An 18677-nucleotide genomic window follows, 5' to 3' on the forward strand; every position below is an offset into this window, starting at 1 on the left:
AAATCTGGATGTATCAGTAACCCCTGCTCTTCTGATCATAATTCACACGTAGGTTAAGTGACTTCCAATTGATAGGTTCAGATAGCTGATGATCCAGCGCGAGCGCGCTTGACTGGAGGTTGTTATTAAGACAGCATTGTTCGAACTAGAGATGCATGGACAGGCCTAGACAATGTGATAGCTAGTATGCAAAGGAATGGGTGGCCCCAAAGCAGTCCAGATTGGTTGAGCAGACGCACAGTCCCACTCATTCCAAGCTGCGGCTGACAGGAGTAAGAGTAAACAGCATTGGACTGATAATGTTGCATTTACCCGTCTAGTTGCGTGCGGCTGAGCTGTAAGATGCCTTGCCAGGCGTTGCAGCAGTGCTAAACTTAAAGCCCTGATTTGATTGTTCGATTACGCTCTAATTTATAGACGCGAGAACGCTGTGGTGGGTAAGAGCTCGAGGCCTATCATTTAACACACCCGCTGCTCCTTACCTGCCCTGCTGTAACGGTCCTCACTCACTGGACATGCATCGGCCCCACAGCAATGCCTCTCTTGAGTTACGGTAAGGAAATAGAAACACATCCTATATCTCACAGAAGGTAAGATCTCCAAATTCCCTCGGCGAAGAAGCAGGGCCGAGTTACTGGCGCCAAGGTAGACTAGATTTATTTTTGGCGGCCGGTGAGGGGGCTGAAGCTAGGTACTAGTGCTAGGTCTCGGTAAATAAGCTCATTGGTCCTACTATATGCTGGAATATTGCCTACCGTAGATACCTATCGGAAGTGTGACTTCCGGTTCCTCAAATGTCTGAAGGGAATAGTCGTAGCAAAGCATTTTCGCGGGCTATGCTTCTATGGCTTAAGTGACGGGATGGATGCGTTGTAAACACGAGGTATGAACAAGGAAGGAGACAGCATCAGGAACGAAAGGATATGGACGTTCAGCGCGTAGCCGATGGGCCATGTATGGATGACAAATATGGCGCGCATAACTCAGTGCTCGGGTATAATTGAGAAGACAGGGAAGTGAATCCTTAGACGCCCAGTCAGTACCAGGATAAAGAGTAGTTCAATACGTGCACCAGTGGACCTGGGTTTGCATAAAACTTAGAAATATGGTGTAATAAAGGCTCTTGCATTGAGTATGTCGGCAGTGGCTTTGGATAAAGACAGCAACATCTCAGTCTCTCGACTTTCTACTACCTACAGCATAGAGAGAATTTAGTCATGAATATAGGATAAATAGAATGAAGCGAATATATGTATGTCTCGAAAGACGTGAACATCGCTTTAATATTAGAGCATTGGGAAAGGATTTCCATTACTATTTGAATGAAGTTGGCAACAAGTCACAAGGAGGCCTTCATGTTTCCCTCAGCTTCCAGCGTGGGGGTATGCCGATAAGCTGGTGGAAGAAGTCCTTCCAAGGCTGCTTTGATCTGCAGCGCGAGAGTGCGTGAATGCCATCGGTGCTGCTGCGTGTAACCTCCCATAATCCAGATGTTGTCAAGATTCAAGTGTCGCTTCCACATACCACGGATTTCTCCCTCATCATCAAGACCCCAGGTCGCATCCAAGCGCGAGGCAATGTCTCGAGGTCCGAGGATCCGTTTCTCGCTCCCAGTAGGTTCAGCTTCACCAGCCGACGCATTGGTGCTCGGTTCCCCACCAAGAATCTCCGTGGCTGTTGTTACAATGTTGGAGTCGGAGAAACCAGTACACCAAACAATAGAATCCGCATCAACACAACTACCGTCGGAGAACCGAAGACCTGATTTCGTATAAGCCACAGGTTCAACCCCCGCTTTTACGTTAACCCTTCTCTCCTCGATCAGTTTTGTGCCACCGACATCGATATAATGTCCGCCGGCACGCTCGAGCAGATTATGCATCAATGCGCAGTCGGGGTTTCGGCTATCTAGGACGGGGAAGCCAGCTGCTTCAAGTGCAGCGTATCGCTGCGGTTCGTTCGCAGCGAGCATGGCAAACAAACCACGGGCTATCTGTCCATCCACGACCGCAGGCAGCGATAGTATAAGTTTATCGGCCGCATCGACGCCACCATCATACGCACCGAGACTGTTTTTATCACAGACATACTCGAGCGGCACAACATAAGTAGGGGACCTAACGACCATTGTCGCATCAAGGTCCGCTTTGTGGCAGTCGGAAAGTACATCGAATGCTGTATTTGCAGAGCCAATAACCATTACAGACTTGTACGGTTAGCGTCGCTTGGGAGTCTCTTCGGGATTTTTGAAACAGACATACCTTTGCTCCCTGCTCTCGCAGTAGCTTGGCATTCTTGTACTCGGCCGAGTGAACATTGATGCCCTTGTACAGTTGAGGCTCTGCGATTTGTGGCATGTTAGGCTTTTGAGACCCAATGCCCGTTGCCATGACGAGGTGCTTTGAAGTAGCCCTGCGCTGACCAGCAGGTGACGCAAAAGTAACATGCCACTTTTTAGCCACCTCATCGTACTCTGTCGACAGGACTTTGACGGAGTGGATAGTATTCAAACTAAATGTCTCCACATAACGACGGACCTGTGAAGCCAGGTCCTGGCGCGTAAGGAGGTGAGGAGTCTGAAGCTCTTTGTCATAGCCTGCTTGGGTTAACGCATTGCTCTTGTATATGGATCAAGTAAGGAGAAGTGATCAGAGATGACTAACACATATACGGAAGCTCACAGAATGCTGTGGGGATGTGGAACTGCATGCAGTCATATCGAAGGGCCCAATTGTCACCAGGGCAAGGGTTGCGGTCGACTATAACGCTCTCAACTCCCAGCGCCTTCAGACGTGCGGAGAGAGCGACGCCGCTAGATATGCTTAGCGAATAATCAAAAACCTGCCAGGAACCGAGTCTTACGCATTTCCTGCACCGATGATAAAAACATCGGTTTCGAAATCCATTGATTCATTCAGTTTCCTCCCGGGGAACTGTAGTAGGTTTTCATTTTCTGGTTGCACATCCAAGCTCTCGAGTCTAGTGCTCAAGATCCAGATCTTCCAGGCGATCCTTTGCTCGTCATTTACAACAGGCAGTAGCAACATCTTACCGCGACAGAGACCCGAAGGCGATTGTGTCTTAAAAACGAGCGGACAATCGATGAATTGCTGAACGAGGAAATACATGGTCAGTGCTTGTCACAAATAAGTGAACCAGATAGACTCCTACCAGAACCGGTGTGGCCGGAAGAAACACGGCAGCTCCGTCAACCTCAACACCACCGAAAACATTCCTCAGATTTGCTGTCTCCAGCAGACTTGCAGCAATAGTACGAGGAGCGCTGAATGTGCGCAGGTGCCATGTCAGAGCCAATTGATCCTTCCAATATGCTTGGTCTGCATAGAAGCAAACTTCCAAGGCTTTCATATCGCCAGTGGCCAATGCACTATTCAAAGTGCCTAACACGCCGCGTGCTTGGATTGTTGCTTCGTCACCAACCATGGCCGACAGATCGATCAGATCAAGGGGCAGAGTCGGGAGAGGGTTTTGGTTCATCATGCGGCGCAAGTCCGCACGCTGTGGGTACTCATCCCAAACGGGAGGCTGTGCTGTGCTGTCTGAGCAAACCGTGCTGTTAGTCCTGTGCGCCATGGAGTTGGGGTTTTATATCTCAAGACTCACTAAGGGTCATGACTTCGTTGGGGTGGTAGGGAATGAACTGTCGCACAAGACTGGGAACCCCGCGGGGACCGAGAGCATTTATGGAATGACATGCTGCATGGAAAGTGGAGACGGCCCAACGGCGTGGGAGTTTAACTATGATAGAACAAGGAGACTTTCGACGAAGCCACAGACTGGCGGAGGAATATCGGTAAAGTCTTGATCAAGCTAATCTACACATAATAAAAAACAGAAGTGATATGAAGGGAACAAGGGGCCAATGCAGCCATCACTCCTTCCATTTAGCGAAGGTCGGGTTTCAACAGGGTCATTTCGGACGGCTTGCGCAGTCAAAAACGAGGCTGTCACAAACGATCCAAGCCACCTGGGACCTGTCAAACTATTACTGCGAGTCTGTGGTCTCGACGGCCCGTTTCCGGTATGTTAGCGTCCTACCAACGACAGCGGACTCTTTTCTTAGTTGTCTATGCTCTAGTCGCAGTTTAGTCGGCTCCACAGCGGCAGGGTTCCGGTGCAAGGCGAGCCCATCGCTTATCCTGGTGTCCCACTGCACCTACTCTATTAGATTAAGTGTCACGCCGTTCCTGTCACTATTCCAGAAAGCGATAAGCTGTGATCCTTTCATCTCCACAGGGCGTCGTGTGCCGCAAACTGAGAGGCCGTGATCAACAGGCCAGGTCATTCACACGACCAGCCGGTACGCAACATTAAGTATCTTATTCAAACTCTGAGCAAGGTATCTGGGCTAGATTACTCGTTTATAAAATGTAACGTACTCCGTACCCTCCAGCCTTCATGCAGTATACAGCATGCATCCTATATCGCCCTAAAATGACGTAGCTACCAAGTGCGCTAAGCGCGACCATCCCGAAAAAGGGCATCGTCAAAATCAGTCCACGGCCCAGGCGAATGGTGTGTGTGTGCCTTGCATTAGTAGCAGGCACCAAGTTGCGGCACCCCCTGAGCGGTCCATAATCGCAAAAATTGGGCCTATCACACTGACGATCAAACAGTTCATGCGTGGATTTATGCGCAGTGACATTTGAAGCCTCGACACCCCACAACCATTAAGTTTTCTCTCGGATTTCGAACATGTCTGAAGTTGTGCCATTGTTGACAACCTGTCTTGCGCGAGATGTCACCAGAAGCACTGGCGACTCTCCTCGATGAGCCGGCTCTGGCAGCTCCGTCCGGCGTTACCGCAAATTTTGACAATCCACCGAATAGCAATACGCTGGCTTGGGTGGTAACGACTTTCTGTACCGTGGTACTCACAATATGCTTTCTCTTGCGAATCTTTGCTCGATTATGGTTGGATAGAAGGGTTGGTATCGAGGAAGGTGAGTGATGCTCTAACACCCTTCATGTTCCATTGCCCACTGAAGGAGCCAGACTAACTGAAATTCCCTGTTCCAATAGTGCTGATGATTGGTGCATATGTATTGCTTGACACTGATTCCTCTACTACTAGCTTGTACTTAATCTAATCTCCCATCTAGGGTGCTTATTGGGGTACAGCTTACGCAGGGTATGCCTTGATCTACACCCCTGGTTATTACGTTCATACCTGGAATCTACACAACAGAGACCTCATAAGGCCTCTTTACGTACGTTGATCCTTGGAAGGCAAACGGCATTGCGATTAACTATTACCTTGGCAGTTAATCCTCATTTACGGATGCTGTTACTCGGCCGTCCTGCCTCTCATCAAGACTGCAATCCTACTAGATTGGTGCAGGATCTTCGTCCCTCTCAACCGCACAAGGAACGCCTTCTGGTGGGGATGTGTCTCCGTGATAACACTGCAATGTGTATGGGGTGTGCTGTGCATCCTATTATTAAACATGCAATGCAGGCCTCACGAAGCCATCTGGAAGTTCTATCTTCCAAGCAAATGCTACTCCCTTCCGGACGTGATGCTCACCTCTGCCAGCGTCCAGGTCGCCTCAGATATCACCATGTTCTTTCTCCCACAGCGAATCATCTGGCGTCTCCAAATGAATTGGCAAAAGAAAATCGGAGTCTCAATCATTTTCGGCGTCGGTATACTGTGCGTTTTTCAGATTCATTACTTGACAATGAAATCCAACTAACATCATCCTCTACCAGCGCCTCCGTCGCCGCATGCTTCCGCCTCTCCCACACCGTCGCCTTCGCCAACACAACCGATACCATGTACCTCATCGGCCCACTACTATTCTGGGCCTGCGGAGAAATGACCTGCGGTTTCTTCATTCTCAGTGTACCCTGCCTGTCGAAACTCATCATCGAATCAGGACTGCCGCGTAGTGTGAAGCAATCTCTCGGCTTTGGCTCCAAGCCCAGCGAACCATCATACGAGGACTCGGAGCAACCACATCGCTCAGGGCAGTCTGATGCATTGCGCTCACATCCTATGAGGCCGTGGCTGAAGGGCACAGATACAATCTGGTCTAAAATTGGCGATGAAGATCATGACCATGATGCCCTGAGAAATTCGGGAAAGTCGGAGTCTCAGACGAGTCTCCATAGAGCACAAGCTGACGGTCGGAATTGATCCGGGCTTGCTTAGCGCGGTATTAGAGTTAGGAGTTTCAAGGAAAAATTGGTTATATTTAGAAATATACTTGCGACATACTTAGAGAATAGAGTTACACACATTATTTGAGACTATGAGCCATAACAGTTAATGTGACCTGTCACATCTCGGAGCTTTGCAGTCGCAGTGGAAAACCATTTAAGGGCTTTGGCGAAATAGAGGTACGCCGGACTGAGCGGGTAAGGCTGAGCCACACGCCTCATCGTTAGTTCTCCCCCCCTCGGCGCCCCCTTTTTTTTACAGGTACAAATTTGATCTGTGCCATGTGGAAACTTAGATTATGAACTTCATAGAGTGGCTGGAATCTTCAGCAAACCAATTGTCGACGCAACCGAGTGCAACAGGGAAATACTACCTCGCGATGCATGAAATATATTTCAACGGTCACGAGGTACCCTATTTCGAGTTGATACATTCGAAAGCCAAAAATACATCTTCCGTTAACCACTAAATAAACCATTACTCCTATCCTGTCTCGATCCTCTGAATCACACCCTAACCCCCCAAAACAATATCCCTTTTGGCCTCGGATCCTTCTCCATCATCCCTGCAAACCAACCTCCCTCCCTCAACAGGAAAGATCGCGGGCGTAGAAGCAGGCGGTAATGTTTGGCAGCATGGTTCTGAAAACGTATAGTCCAATTTCTCTTTTTCATTCCGGCGAGGCACCTGGCCCTTAATTTACTGATGATTCTGACTCCACCTATACGTGGTAACACTCAGTTCATTCTCCGGATAAAGGGACATCTATCAAGAGATACACTGTTCCGACTTGCTGCTGATTAGCGCTAGGGTCTCGTGAAATGGTCCAAGGCAGACAGGTGCCTCAACCCTTGCCTTGATGACTGCGATCGGACACACACAATTTCTCCACATATTGCTTCCCATAATCACACTATTCAACAAGTCTGGGGTGTGCTCAGTTGTCGGCTGCAAAGTGTGTCAGCCACTCAACCAGACCCTACTAACTCTCGAAGTTGCTTCTTGTAGAATGTAACACGAGCCTTCCCTTTCAGCATTATTCACAGTCACCCATTTCGAGGCACAATATCATAGCGCAGACACTACCTCGGGCAGGCTTTGCGATTCAGTTCCTACAGGCTGACATCGATTCATACCAGGCGAGGTATATCACGATACGTTCTTGTGCGCTATATCTAACTCTTCTCTGACCCTTCTCTGACCCTTCTCTGACCCTTCTCTGACCCTTCTCTGACCCTTCTCTGACCCTTCTCTGACCATCCTCTCACCATCCTCTCACCATCCTCTCACCATCCTCTCACCATCCTCTCACCATCCTCTCACCATCCTCTCACCATCCTCCGACCATCTTCAGACTCTCTTCTGACGCTCTTCTAACTCTTATCTGACTGTTCTCGACTCTTCTCGTGTCGTACGAAGCTGAATCTGGCCCCAATGAGAAGGATCAAAGTTGCAGTCGATAGTTTGAGAGCTAGAAGGTGTGGCTCCACGCGACATCTTCCCGAAAATCGTCCACTATGTCGTGAATTCGCAGCCAAAGTCACGCCAAGCATACCTTCCGTGACGGCTCGTGAGATGCTCGACTCCCAGCGTCGTTCCCATGTGGGGGACATCCACCATCATCTCCTAACCAGCGGCATTCTGAAGATACGCCTCCAGTTTCCCGATGACGACAGCCAATACCTGGAGCGCATAATACTTAACCTTTGCGCTCATCACGGACATGGGCCTCCTACACGCCACAGCGCTTCCCGAGGCTGGTTCTGGGATGTTCGCCCCAGCTCTGCTGGCCTGCAGACACGAGTTCCTCTCGCACAATCAGAAACCATGCATGAGTTCCAGTGCCACACTGACTGTAGCTACGAGAGCGCACCCCCGAAATACTTTGCGCTTCAAGTTCTGCAGCCTGATCGCTACGGTGGGGGTACCCTGTCCCTCATGACGATTGCCAAGCTCGCGCATCACCTGTCCCCGGCTGTACAGAAAGCTCTATTCGAACCGGAGTTCAAAATCAAAATTCCTCCTGAATTTTCTAAGCATCCTGATAAACAGCACATAATGGGGAGCATCCTTGGATTGGACAAGATGGATAAATCGCTGGTAGTGAGGTTCCGGGAAGACCTGATAGAGCCCATGAACCCCAGGGCTGCGGCAGCATATGAGGAGCTGAAGGATGCGTTGAATGAGCTGGCAAAAAATCCTCAGTCCATGTTACACCTGACAGGGACAGACTTACCCGAACAGTCAATTGTCATACTGGACAACCATAAGTGGCTCCATGGGCGGGATGCCATCAAGGATCCTGCCAGGCATTTGCGTCGAGTGCGATGGAATGCAATGCCGTTCCCCTCCGTTGGTCAGGGTGGCACGGCGGGCTCTTAGAAAGGGCGGCCTAAGTCTCGGACAGGAAGATTAGGAATGTGCTTACTCGATATATTCGTCAACAAGTTGTGCCGCTGCTTCCGCTGTTCAACGTCCACGAGCGTGCGTGATCAGCTTTGCTACAGTACCGAGTTGGTAAGGGCATCTTGAAGTTTCTTAAGTGCAAGAGCAGGCAACATTTACTTGCGAAGGGAACGAGGATAAATCAAATAGAATACAAAAATAGTCAAAAGAAATGAATTGTACTATAGATCTCCAGTCCGAAGACTGGATGCATCCGTATGTTATTCTCTCCAAGGATAGATATTAGCGGTACAAACGCCGCTTAGATAAACCCATTTATAAAGAATTACCATATATTACACCATATCATACGGTCGACAAGCTGATTATGATATATCCCAGTATTTGCGGGTAGCACTTGCCTAAATCGTCTGACACAAAGATAAACTCAGTCTTCCAATCCTTCTTAATGTCATAATCAAGCGGCTGATATATATGTATAAGGCCCAGACGGTGAAATCAAAAAGTACAACACCACTCCGGATATTCTCATCTCAAAACTCCCTACTCTCACCAATGCCACACACATCAAACACTCCTTGTTCTGGTAGACCGCTCTTGACCAGCGCATCCTTCAACAGTCGTGGCGGTTCCATTACATCCTCCTCGGCAACAGCCCAAGTCCCCCAATGGATCCCAATAGCTTTCTTACATCTCGTATCTTTGAGTATTTCCACAGAATCATAGGGATTTGAATGAACAGTGCTCAGGACGTGTCGTGGTCTATATGCTCCGATCGGAATGAGTCCAAGATCGAACGGTCCAACGAACTCTCCGATCTCCTTGAATGCTGGACATACTGGTAGATCGGCGTATTCCGGGCCCCAGTCATCAACATCCTTCGGGAGGTGTGGAACAACGCGATAGCCTGTGTCACCTGCGAAGTAGACCGACTTTCCACCGGAGGAAACGGACCAGGAGGCCCATAATGTCATTGCTTTGTCGAAGGGGGTGCGCGCGGATGTATGTTGACAGGGGAGACAGGAGATTGTTGCTGTGCCTGAGATACCGTGGGGTGGTGGGATTGAAGTGGAGTCTGAAGTGTTATTGTCGGTCGTGGTGGTCAACTCGAGATAGACATCCTCCCACCAATCTAGCTCAATGACATTATCTTTGCCACAGTACTCAAACCACGTTTTAAGGCCCTTGGGTACGCAGAATTTGACTGATGGGTGATGTTTCTGAATTTCAAGAACTGTCGGGTACGAAAGATGGTCATAGTGAGAGTGGCTAATCACAACCTTCACAACTCGTACGTCAGGCATCATCAGACGGAGCATGGGTGTTAAGACCTACACAATCGATGATCGGGATGTCAGATATGTCGCACGGTGGAGGCGTAAATCGTTTGTGTCCCATCCAGGAAAACGGCGAACAGCGATCTTCGAACACGGGATCAAAGAGAACGCGTAGACCACTCGGGAATTCAACGAAGTAGCAGGCGTGACCTAGCCATGTTGCACGCAGCAAGTCGGGGCATGTGGCAGCTGGGAGAAATGTTGGCTTTGTTACAGGTACGGTCGATAGAGTGGTGTCAGGCTTCTGGCTGTTTCCTGAGAAGAACTTGTGTCTGCAAAACTTTGTCAGCCCCTCAAATGCTGTTACCAAAGAAAGAGTGCGTACCTGATCATAGATTTGAATATTTCCGGGAAGGTGAAGTCGCGCGAACTCTCCCATGGATTCCGAAAGCCCTTGACTTCCTCGGTTTGACTTTCATCTCTCACCCAATGGGTCTTTTTGTTCGCACTCTCAGGTGCTGCTGTTGATGTGGACGGCGCACTGAAGGTCCAGGTATATTTTCTTTTCGATGTCATTGTTGTTGTAGATGCTCTTCTCCTAATTAGGTACTGTGCGGGTCCAAGGAAGAAGCTGGGGCAGGGCCTCATCCGCATAGCCGCTTCCCGCAGTCCGCCCAATCTACCTCCCGGAAAAGATTATAACTGGATACAGGACAGGATATATGTGACCCGTCAGCTGGTAATCTTGTTATCAAGGCGTAGCTGCAGGAGCTGGCGCTTAAGCCTCTTTGGGCTGGTTTCAGGCGTCCCATTTTGCCGGTCAGATCCGGGCCACGAACCAATCACACCTCCATCGGCTCGAAGCTTGGTTTCCTTGGTGTATTCCAAAAATAAAAGCTGAGCATATGACCTACGCTCCCAGTTCAGGTGGATGAACAACTTTTGACTGGGCTTTGTTCTTCAATTTGCTCCTGGGTCGTGAATTTCAAAGAATAAAGCGTTACAGTTCTACCCACACAGTCCACTAACCGAACAAAAGAATACGTTCGGTAGCCAAGCGGTCTCATATCGACCACTCTTAATGCAAACTACCCCTGAAACACAAAGTCAAGGAGTCCCAAAGGCGATCCTCGAGGTACATGAACCTCTTTCAGCTCAAACCGGCTGTCGGCTCGCTTAATAACATCGCTCCAGTCCTTCACCTTCCGCTCCTTGGAATTGCAGCCAACAAACATCTGCATGTCCATCGATGCAACCAACTTCCTTACAGGCAATGGGGGCTTCGCGCCTGTTTCTTCGTCATAGTCCTCCGGCATGACAAAATCAAAAACCACCAAATGGTTTCCTGGCTTTAGGACGCCAAGCAAATTACGAACAATCTGCGACACATATTTGTCGGACCAATCATGCAGGACTGACTTGAGCAGAAATACGCCTGCAGGGAGAGCCTGCGGTTCGAAAAAGTCATGGGTTTGGAACTTGATGCGTGAGGCATTGGGAGTGGTATTGATGTTTTCGTCGAAGGCAGACTGCACCGAGGCGAGGTCCTGCACAACAAGATTGAGTTTCGGATAACTTTTAGCAAGAATAACGCTGATATGGCCGGCTGATCCTCCAAGCTGGTTTACTTTAGTATGAAGCTTCTGATATTATCCACGTAATAATAACGGGATGGGGAAAACTCACATCAACAACGGTTGCCTCATCCAAGCTACCCCAGTCGAACTGCTTCAAGACAGACTCAGTCATAACTCCACTCGTCATTCGAAGCCCCTGCATCGCCTCTGCAAAGCGCTTCGCTCGGAACCCTTTTGGCTGACCGGGTCGCTCAGAGTTATCGAGAAGATACCACAGATCTCTACCAATCCGATGGCCATCATATGTCGCCAGTGCAATTGCGCAGGCTGCAACATCCTCGGGAGGCTCGGATTGACCAACAAACCACTTCTTTAAAGCATCTACTCCCACAGTAGCAGCCGGTCGGACATCCTCCATATTATGTTCGAGATATGACTTAACGAACGGGGAACGCACAATGTGCGCTGAAGCCGCCGTGTGCACTACTCGGTCAGAGCCAGGGGCTTCCTCTGCGAAAACGAAGATTGTGAATGCTAATCTGAGGATTCGTCGCACAATTTGCTCGGGCAAGTTGGTTGACTTTGCAATGTCGGCGTAGCTGGCTGAGCCATTGAGAGGGACGGCGTCCCAGAAGTTGAAGTTATTGAACACATCGAAGGCGAGGAGTGCATGGTTAAGCTAATCTGCGTTAGTATGTCTGGAGTATTCTGAAGAACAAAGGTGCTTGCTGTTCTGTATACTTACAAACATGCTTTGCTGAAACCAGAAGTCACTCGGGCCGACAATAAGGTGGTGAAGGGTTTCCAGCGTTTCCAAGAGCTTCAGCCGAGTGCCTTGGATCTCTGCACTTTGGGGTAAGGATGCTGGAGAATCGATCGCGAATGATGGTTCTGGCTGGTTCAATGTCTCTAGCTGATTGGCGAGAGACTTCGAGAGATCAGCGATAGTAGAGCCAAGGGCCTCAATGCCCTGCTTCAACGGAGCCATATTGGAATAGTATCCGGGAGGAGACTGCTGAGTGATTTCCTTCGGTCCAGAGTTCCAGAGAGCATTATGGCAAGATGCAGCTTTTATAGCTACCATTCACTGCAATCCTCCCTTTGTTTTGCAAACGGTCAACACACTCAAACAGGAAGTGATGCTCTTGACATTGCATCAGTACCGCTGGAACCCTCAGGCTGTGAACCAAAGCCACTTTCCAATTCGAGAAAGCACATCGCTAAGATTCATTGTGAAAGCCGACCTCGTTCGTGATCCACCTCGTTTGGACTGCATCATGCGAAAATATCCTAAGTAAAGGGTACAAAAATTGCGACCCAGCTAAGCGGCTCGTATGACCCACCCAAGAACCCGATGCGGTCCGTGCACGCCCTGAACTCTCTAACCATCTCCTGCGACGTGGTTGAAAGAACCACTGATCTGCATTCCGCATTTGGTATGCATGGCGGTGATACCACTCTGGCGCAGCATGATCTCTTGTCAAGCCCCTGAAGCTCACATTGATCACACACAACTGACATGAACACGAAGCTTCTAGAACCAGCGTGGGACCTATGGAAGCGTGCTCTGCGCATGGCAAAGATTAATCCCGCTTTTTACGGCGGCACATCACGCTGCTGAAGTTGGCCCGAAGGGTGTATGCTTCGAAAGAGCATTCCTTCGCATCTAGATAGTGATTCTTGATTACGAAGTAGTCTTATTACTACCCAGACTTCATCCTTCTATTGGTGTGATATTTTTACTTATCTTTCCATAAATCAATAATACGCCATGTCCTCCAATAATTCATTAACCCAACCCCTAGTCTTACCTGCTGTTGAGTCACTGCGACCACCATAGAAACCACGTTTACTGTCATTTTCATTCACGCTTTCTTCCAATAACAGTCTGCCTGGTCCATACATGAAATGCCCCATTGAATGTTTCCTTTCAAACCTCCGGGAGAATCTCCTTCAAACGCCGTCCTACCCCCTCATTACTTGTCTTCCGAGCAATCATATCGTGTACCATCAAGACGCACTCATGAAAAGTATAATCAATGTGTCCGGGTCCTTCACGGGTATCTTTCCTAAGATCCACGAGCCCAACACTCTCAAATAACCGCGGCAGCTCAGGAACCCAGTGAGGCACCAGCCTGGGGTCTGCGGAGCGAGTGATCCGCACTATTTCCTCAATGGCGGCGGTGCTGCATTCGCCGTTAATCTTATCTATGAAGGGAGTGGGTATCCACCTCTCCCCATTAAAGGTCGTCACCAGTCTCTATAACCATGGGATATCAGTCTCTCCGGCAAAGAGCGAGGTTTCACTTATAAATGATCATACTTAGGTGTTTAAGTAGTTTGCTGAGAACGTCCTCGATCTCCTCATCTGATAACACAAATACTATATTGCGGACATGGACTACATCGTAAGCTCCTTCGAGCTCTGTCGGTACGTCTACTTTAATATCCCATCTATATAAACCAACATTGCGAGGGAGTAACTCTCTCTTCGAGCGGAAAGGCGTCTAATGAGGAGTCAAACGCATCAAGGTACACTGACGAAGGAAGACGACGACTTAAATCGGTGAGAACGATTCTACAATCAAACTTCAGTATACTGGCCAACCACTAACTCCGATAGTCGCAAAATAAGAACCTACCCGGTTCCTGCAGCGATGTCTGCAATTTTGAGATTCGCGTTCTGGAGAGGTATGTCTAGGTGCAGGAGGTATCCGAATAGCTCCGTCGTGAGATGGTGTTGTAGTTTGATACTGTCCCCATCGTTTCGAGTGTGGCCATGCTGGTCAGTTAGCTGTTCGCACGTACCGATTGTTGTCAAGATAGTCCCGTGGGAGAACATATTCTGGTGGGGGCATTGTGATAGTGGAGATGTTGGGCAGCTCAGCTAAGTAAGCGCAGTCAGCGACAACTGTACTGCTTAATTTATATTTCCCTGCCGGTCCGACCACGTATTCACGTGCGTAGATTGGCTAATGGCTCACGCTGCTACGCGTAAGCTGTGTCTACTGTGCTTGTTAGATTCCGGATAATCCCGCGGGAGCGGAGCGATGATCTTTATCTGGTCGTTTCGCAAGGCGTGACGGGACGCCTTATCGTTTAAATGGTGCTGGATTGGCCTTAATAAGACCCTGCTAAACACCATAGCCACATTCACTTCTTCTTCAGCCTGTAAAAAGCAGATTATAAATCGCTAGAAGGCCATCATGCCAAAGCAACATACTGTGTAATTCTTTCACTCTTACTTCGCGAAAGCCTGAAACCACAACACAACGGTTTATTCATCTTCTCTACGAGCTGCCAACATTCAGAATGACACCCGAGCAATTCAAATCCATCTGGGATAGAATCTTCACCGGAAACCCAAGCGAAGCTCGTTCATTTTGTGAAGAAGTACTCAACCCCAACTATGTTCGCTTGGAAGCTGGTAGCGACCGAACGGACTTTGAGCGCGCCGTCGAGAAAATTACTTTCTTCCGCCAAAAATGCAAGAAAATAAACAGTTCCTTGCTATTTTTCGCTTACGACAACAAGAAAGTTGCTGCACGGCTGATTTGTGATTTGGCAATGAGTGATGAAGAGGAGAAGAAGCTGGAGGTCATGATCATGGTGGAGCTTGACGACGAGGAGAAGTGGGTGGCTGCTTGGGAGCTTATCACTCCGTATTTGGGTTGATTTTGTGCGGTTAAGTGCGACTAGATGCATGGCAGTTTTGTTCATACGTGAACCTGAAGAATATGCCCACCCCATATATTATTTCAGGGGAGTGCGATGTCCCCGATGAAATTGTGATACGGGTGTATCGTCTTTCTACTACTCAGATTGAACCCGAAATATGCTCTGGAGCTCCTGTTGCCGCTTATGTATCTTCAGCACTAGGATAATTCCTATAGCACGTTTCGGGCTGTTGCTGCTCGGATGACACATGAAATATGGGCTGAGTAGAGTAGAAGAATAGAAGAAAGCTCCAAATAGCCAGGCTCAGAAGATAGTTCGGCTCTACCGGCAGATATGGGGGATAACAATATATGTGCGTTAAAAATGATGCAACAGAGATCATCAAACTTGCAGATAGTGAATTGACTCAGCCGTGAAAGGATTGGAAGTGCGGTCTCGGCTTGTTGGGTCCTGGTATGTTCTAGCATTCAACAACGTATGGCTGTTTGCGTTTCTCAAGGTAACACAGAAATACCATACCTTTCCTTTGCCTAGGTTTGGCAATACATACCCTGGCTGGTTTCTGTTTACCGAAACCCTCGGAAACTGGATTCTTGACTGTAATGCGAGATATCGGCAGTGATTGGACGAAATTGTTGTCATCTGAATGACCAAGTAACCAATTTTGACCAGCCCCGTATGATTGGAAGTTTTTGGACAGCTCCAGGCTACAATATATGAATCTTAAATAGTGAGTATTCTGTTGAGGAAGTGATACGCTTTATCCTGCCTCTGACATGGAATTTGGTGGGAAATGAGCAGACATAGACCCTGACATCTCTGATTCAACGGTTGTTAACCACGACTCATATCTCGATCCTATATTTGAGATCGCCCTGGAGCTTTTATAGAGCATGCAATACATTTCTCCGATAAATAAGATTGCTTTCGACATTACCATGAGAGTGGTGGTAATGCATTTAGATCTTGCGTCTGCCAAGTGTCAACAAGTACACTTCCGACAGAAAATTTCACAAACAGTATATCTCTGCTAATGACCTATCGAGGACATGACATGATACGTGGGCTGATTAGTGATTAAAATAACTAACAGAAGGGGTAACGCTTAGTCTGCTTTATTCCCAGACTGTGTTCCGGTATCTTACCGATGGGTCAGGCAACTGGCTTCTCCAGAAAGCCCTCCTCGGATGTTATCCGAAGCGGACATACCCCGCGGGTATCCAGATCCAATACCCTTATTCATGCCATACTAGCCTCTATGTCTGAAATAAAGGGGGAGCGGACTATCCCTTCTTAAGCATCTATGGAGACTATTTTCATTATTCGCGGTGATTTGGCTCCGTGTTCCACAGCATATACCGCTATCATTGTAACCAGTGGCATAAGGACTTTGCAAAACAATGGAGCAGGATCTTGGAAAAGAAGCAAAGCTAGGTCTTGATGTCGCGCATCTTGAATCTATTGCCTATGCAGGCTTCTCGGACGAAGAGGCCGCAATCCTACGTGCGTATGAAGGAAAGCGGGGCAAGCAGGTTATAAGAAAGGTGAATATGATATGATTCTCAGTCAACACTCTAATATCTTTTTGACAAAATACGAAGATTGACCGACATATTATTCCTGTTCTCGGATTGCTTTACCTTTTCTCGCACGTTGACCCTTCGAACCTGGGTAACGCGAAAATCGAGGGAATGGGTAGGGACCTGAACCTTGTTGGGAACCAGTACAACATTGCGAGCAGTCTATTCTTCGTTCCTTATATTATCTTCGGTAAGTCTGGATTCATGATACTACGGATCACCTCAGTTGCTAATGGTTCTGGATTTGGCTCAGAGATCCCGTCAAACGTAATGCTCAAGAAAACACGTCCAAGCTTTTGGCTTGCAGCCCAGGTTCTCACTTGGGGCATCGTGATGACATGTATGGGTGCTGTTCAAGGCTTCGCAAGCCTAACCGCATGTCGCGTATTGTTGGGCATATGTGAGGTAAGCTCACCCTCATCGTGGGCTTCCACATGCTCACCACGCATTTTGTGTTAAGGCGGGATTTTTTCCTGGCGCTGTCTATCTGGTTACACAGTGGTACCCGCCAAATGTCATCCAACAACGTTTGGCTATTCTATACACAGCTTCGGCCATTTTGGGAGCATTCAGTGGCCTCTTAGCCTTTGGAATATCGAAAATGGACGGCATTCGCGGGATTGCAGGCTGGCGATGGATCTTTATATTGGAGGGTATTGTCCCGTCCGCATTCAGCCTGTTCCTCCCACTTCTGCTACCAGATAGTCCTGAAAAGGTGGGATGGCTCACAGCAGAAGAAAAACAATATCTCGATCTTCGCTTCCGACAGAGCGGCAATCGGTCCACCACCGGAGAAGGTGACAAGTTCTCCTGGTCATTACTGCTCAATACAATGCTAGACTGGAAGATCCTTCTAGGGGCGCTAATGGGCATGGTCAACGCCGCCCCTAATGCGGCATTCTCCTACACAATGCCTACAATCACCAACAAGCTGGGCTTCGAATCGCAGGATGCCCAGTTATTGACGATTCCACCGTACTTCTGCGGTGCTGTCTCTAGTTGGTTGAGTAGCCGACTTGCTGATCGGTTTACTTGGCGTTTCCCAATCATTGTCGCTCCAATGGCCTTGCTGCTTGTATCTTTCTTAATACTCTTGATATTGTCAGCTAATGTTGACGCCTACAAAGGCCCAATGTATTTTGCGATCATTCTAGCACAAATCGGCATTTATCCGTTGCTGCCTGGAATTTCGGCCTGGACCGGGAACAACCTTCCCCAGTCTTGGAAAAGGTCGATTGGTATCGCCTGGCTATTGGCTGCAGCAAATACTGCTTGTGAGTTTTAATCTACTTCATGGACACCTATAATCATCACTGACGTCGCCAGGCTTCATTGGAACAAATGTATTCCTTGATAATCAAGCTCCCCACTATGTGGTCGGATACGGTGTGTCACTTGGGATTATCGCTATGGGAATTATTGCAGCTTGTTCACTTGAATATGCATTGTGGCGCTTGAACCAGCACAAAGACGGTGTTTCTGAGAGTGAAGTTCGTGAGACTTATACTCCGGATCAGCTGGCAGCCATGGGCGAGAAGAGCCCTATTTTCAAGTACACGCTGTAAAAACCCTGGTCTTCTTGCAAACGATCTCTGTCCTCCTTGCCTTATGAAAATCCTGGTTGTCATTAAATATTGTGACTCAATACATGTCTTCGCATGGTGGAGCTCAAATCAAAGAAGACGCATTAAGGATGGGCGTGTTTGTTATGTGAGTGCGTTCCTGTACTCATTGATCTCGGGTGTATATTTTTCTTGACCCTGTCTTCTCTATTCTCCGAAAGAGACATATAGCAAGACGAATCCTTCAATGAAGATGTCTTTCATATACAATATGTCTGATTCATGCTGTTGATTCCCCAATCCGGCCCTTAACGGCTTCTATGTTTGCATATCTGATGTAGATCTTTATGGTAGATGGCGTTTGGTTCGTGATGCATGTAGGTATCCACAACTTAAAATTCCTGTGCATGATT

At 48.3% G+C, this 18677-nt stretch overlaps 9 protein-coding genes across 9 annotated transcripts; 4 read left to right on the forward strand and 5 right to left on the reverse strand.

Moving 5' to 3' along the window:
- Positions 1-1331: 1331 nt before the first annotated feature.
- Positions 1332-3657, reverse strand: BO87DRAFT_356546 (monooxygenase). The gene is made up of 6 exons (XM_025621376.1): positions 3625-3657; positions 3172-3560; positions 2863-3110; positions 2664-2812; positions 2262-2596; positions 1332-2206 (listed from the first exon to the last, which is right to left on the reverse strand). Exons 1-6 carry the CDS (start codon positions 3632-3634, stop codon positions 1340-1342), a joined length of 1998 nt encoding a protein of 665 aa, XP_025480827.1. The 5' UTR covers positions 3635-3657; the 3' UTR covers positions 1332-1339.
- A 986-nt stretch (positions 3658-4643) lies between these two features.
- BO87DRAFT_356548 (uncharacterized protein) lies at positions 4644-6195 on the forward strand. Its single transcript, XM_025621377.1, has 5 exons — positions 4644-4964; positions 5044-5073; positions 5131-5231; positions 5286-5674; positions 5734-6195. The coding sequence occupies exons 1-5, from the start codon at positions 4760-4762 to the stop codon at positions 6158-6160; spliced, it is 1152 nt and encodes a 383-aa protein (XP_025480828.1). The 5' UTR covers positions 4644-4759; the 3' UTR covers positions 6161-6195.
- Positions 6196-7294: 1099 nt separating this feature from the next.
- On the forward strand, positions 7295-8779 carry BO87DRAFT_27494 (uncharacterized protein). Its single transcript, XM_025618916.1, has one exon. It carries the CDS (start codon positions 7619-7621, stop codon positions 8564-8566), a length of 948 nt encoding a protein of 315 aa, XP_025480829.1. The 5' UTR covers positions 7295-7618; the 3' UTR covers positions 8567-8779.
- A 344-nt stretch (positions 8780-9123) lies between these two features.
- BO87DRAFT_395991 (dioxygenase) lies at positions 9124-10443 on the reverse strand (the record flags this gene model as incomplete). The annotated part of the gene is made up of 3 exons (XM_025625222.1): positions 9124-9870; positions 9926-10199; positions 10253-10443. The coding sequence occupies 3 exons, from the start codon at positions 10441-10443 to the stop codon at positions 9124-9126; spliced, it is 1212 nt and encodes a 403-aa protein (XP_025480830.1).
- Positions 10444-10955: 512 nt separating this feature from the next.
- BO87DRAFT_305754 (O-methyltransferase) lies at positions 10956-12432 on the reverse strand (the record flags this gene model as incomplete). The annotated part of the gene is made up of 3 exons (XM_025619335.1): positions 10956-11486; positions 11554-12123; positions 12190-12432. The coding sequence occupies 3 exons, from the start codon at positions 12430-12432 to the stop codon at positions 10956-10958; spliced, it is 1344 nt and encodes a 447-aa protein (XP_025480831.1).
- A 199-nt stretch (positions 12433-12631) lies between these two features.
- Positions 12632-13183, reverse strand: BO87DRAFT_27508 (uncharacterized protein). The gene has a single exon (XM_025618917.1). The coding sequence runs from the start codon at positions 13017-13019 to the stop codon at positions 12735-12737; it is 285 nt and encodes a 94-aa protein (XP_025480832.1). The 5' UTR covers positions 13020-13183; the 3' UTR covers positions 12632-12734.
- A 122-nt stretch (positions 13184-13305) lies between these two features.
- BO87DRAFT_405897 (class I SAM-dependent methyltransferase) lies at positions 13306-14302 on the reverse strand (the record flags this gene model as incomplete). Its single annotated transcript, XM_025625967.1, has 6 exons — positions 13306-13371; positions 13414-13652; positions 13768-13931; positions 13969-14022; positions 14087-14197; positions 14253-14302. 6 exons carry the CDS (start codon positions 14300-14302, stop codon positions 13306-13308), a joined length of 684 nt encoding a protein of 227 aa, XP_025480833.1.
- A 294-nt stretch (positions 14303-14596) lies between these two features.
- BO87DRAFT_375538 (uncharacterized protein) lies at positions 14597-15479 on the forward strand. Its single transcript, XM_025623068.1, has one exon. It carries the CDS (start codon positions 14757-14759, stop codon positions 15117-15119), a length of 363 nt encoding a protein of 120 aa, XP_025480834.1. The 5' UTR covers positions 14597-14756; the 3' UTR covers positions 15120-15479.
- Positions 15480-16522: 1043 nt separating this feature from the next.
- Positions 16523-18570, forward strand: BO87DRAFT_434037 (MFS transporter; the record flags this gene model as incomplete). Its single annotated transcript, XM_025627691.1, has 5 exons — positions 16523-16666; positions 16724-16892; positions 16956-17107; positions 17163-17976; positions 18029-18570. 5 exons carry the CDS (start codon positions 16523-16525, stop codon positions 18265-18267), a joined length of 1518 nt encoding a protein of 505 aa, XP_025480835.1. The 3' UTR covers positions 18268-18570.
- Between the last annotated feature and the right edge of the window lie 107 nt (positions 18571-18677).

Source organism: Aspergillus neoniger, assembly GCF_003184625.1.
Source record: "Aspergillus neoniger CBS 115656 unplaced genomic scaffold BO87scaffold_12, whole genome shotgun sequence".
NCBI lineage: Eukaryota > Fungi > Ascomycota > Eurotiomycetes > Eurotiales > Aspergillaceae > Aspergillus > Aspergillus neoniger.

Excerpts from the sequence above, each read along its gene's own strand:
- BO87DRAFT_356546 (XM_025621376.1), bottom strand. Across the intron at positions 2,813-2,862 it reads ATCATCGGTGCAGGAAATGC|CGGCGTCGCTCTCTCCGCAC; the intron begins GTAAGACTCGGT and ends AAGCATATCTAG. Across the intron at positions 2,207-2,261 it reads TGCGAGAGCAGGGAGCAAAG|TCTGTAATGGTTATTGGCTC; the intron begins GTATGTCTGTTT and ends TAACCGTACAAG.
- BO87DRAFT_356548 (XM_025621377.1), top strand. The coding sequence starts at position 4,760 with ATGTCACCAGAAGCACTGGCGACTCTCCTCGATGAGCCGGCTCTGGCA. Across the intron at positions 4,965-5,043 it reads AAGGGTTGGTATCGAGGAAG|TGCTGATGATTGGTGCATAT; the intron begins GTGAGTGATGCT and ends CTGTTCCAATAG. Across the intron at positions 5,074-5,130 it reads TGGTGCATATGTATTGCTTG|ATTGGGGTACAGCTTACGCA; the intron begins ACACTGATTCCT and ends TCTAGGGTGCTT.
- BO87DRAFT_27494 (XM_025618916.1), top strand. The coding sequence starts at position 7,619 with ATGAGAAGGATCAAAGTTGCAGTCGATAGTTTGAGAGCTAGAAGGTGT.
- BO87DRAFT_27508 (XM_025618917.1), bottom strand. The coding sequence starts at position 13,019 with ATGCGCAGAGCACGCTTCCATAGGTCCCACGCTGGTTCTAGAAGCTTC.
- BO87DRAFT_375538 (XM_025623068.1), top strand. The coding sequence starts at position 14,757 with ATGACACCCGAGCAATTCAAATCCATCTGGGATAGAATCTTCACCGGA.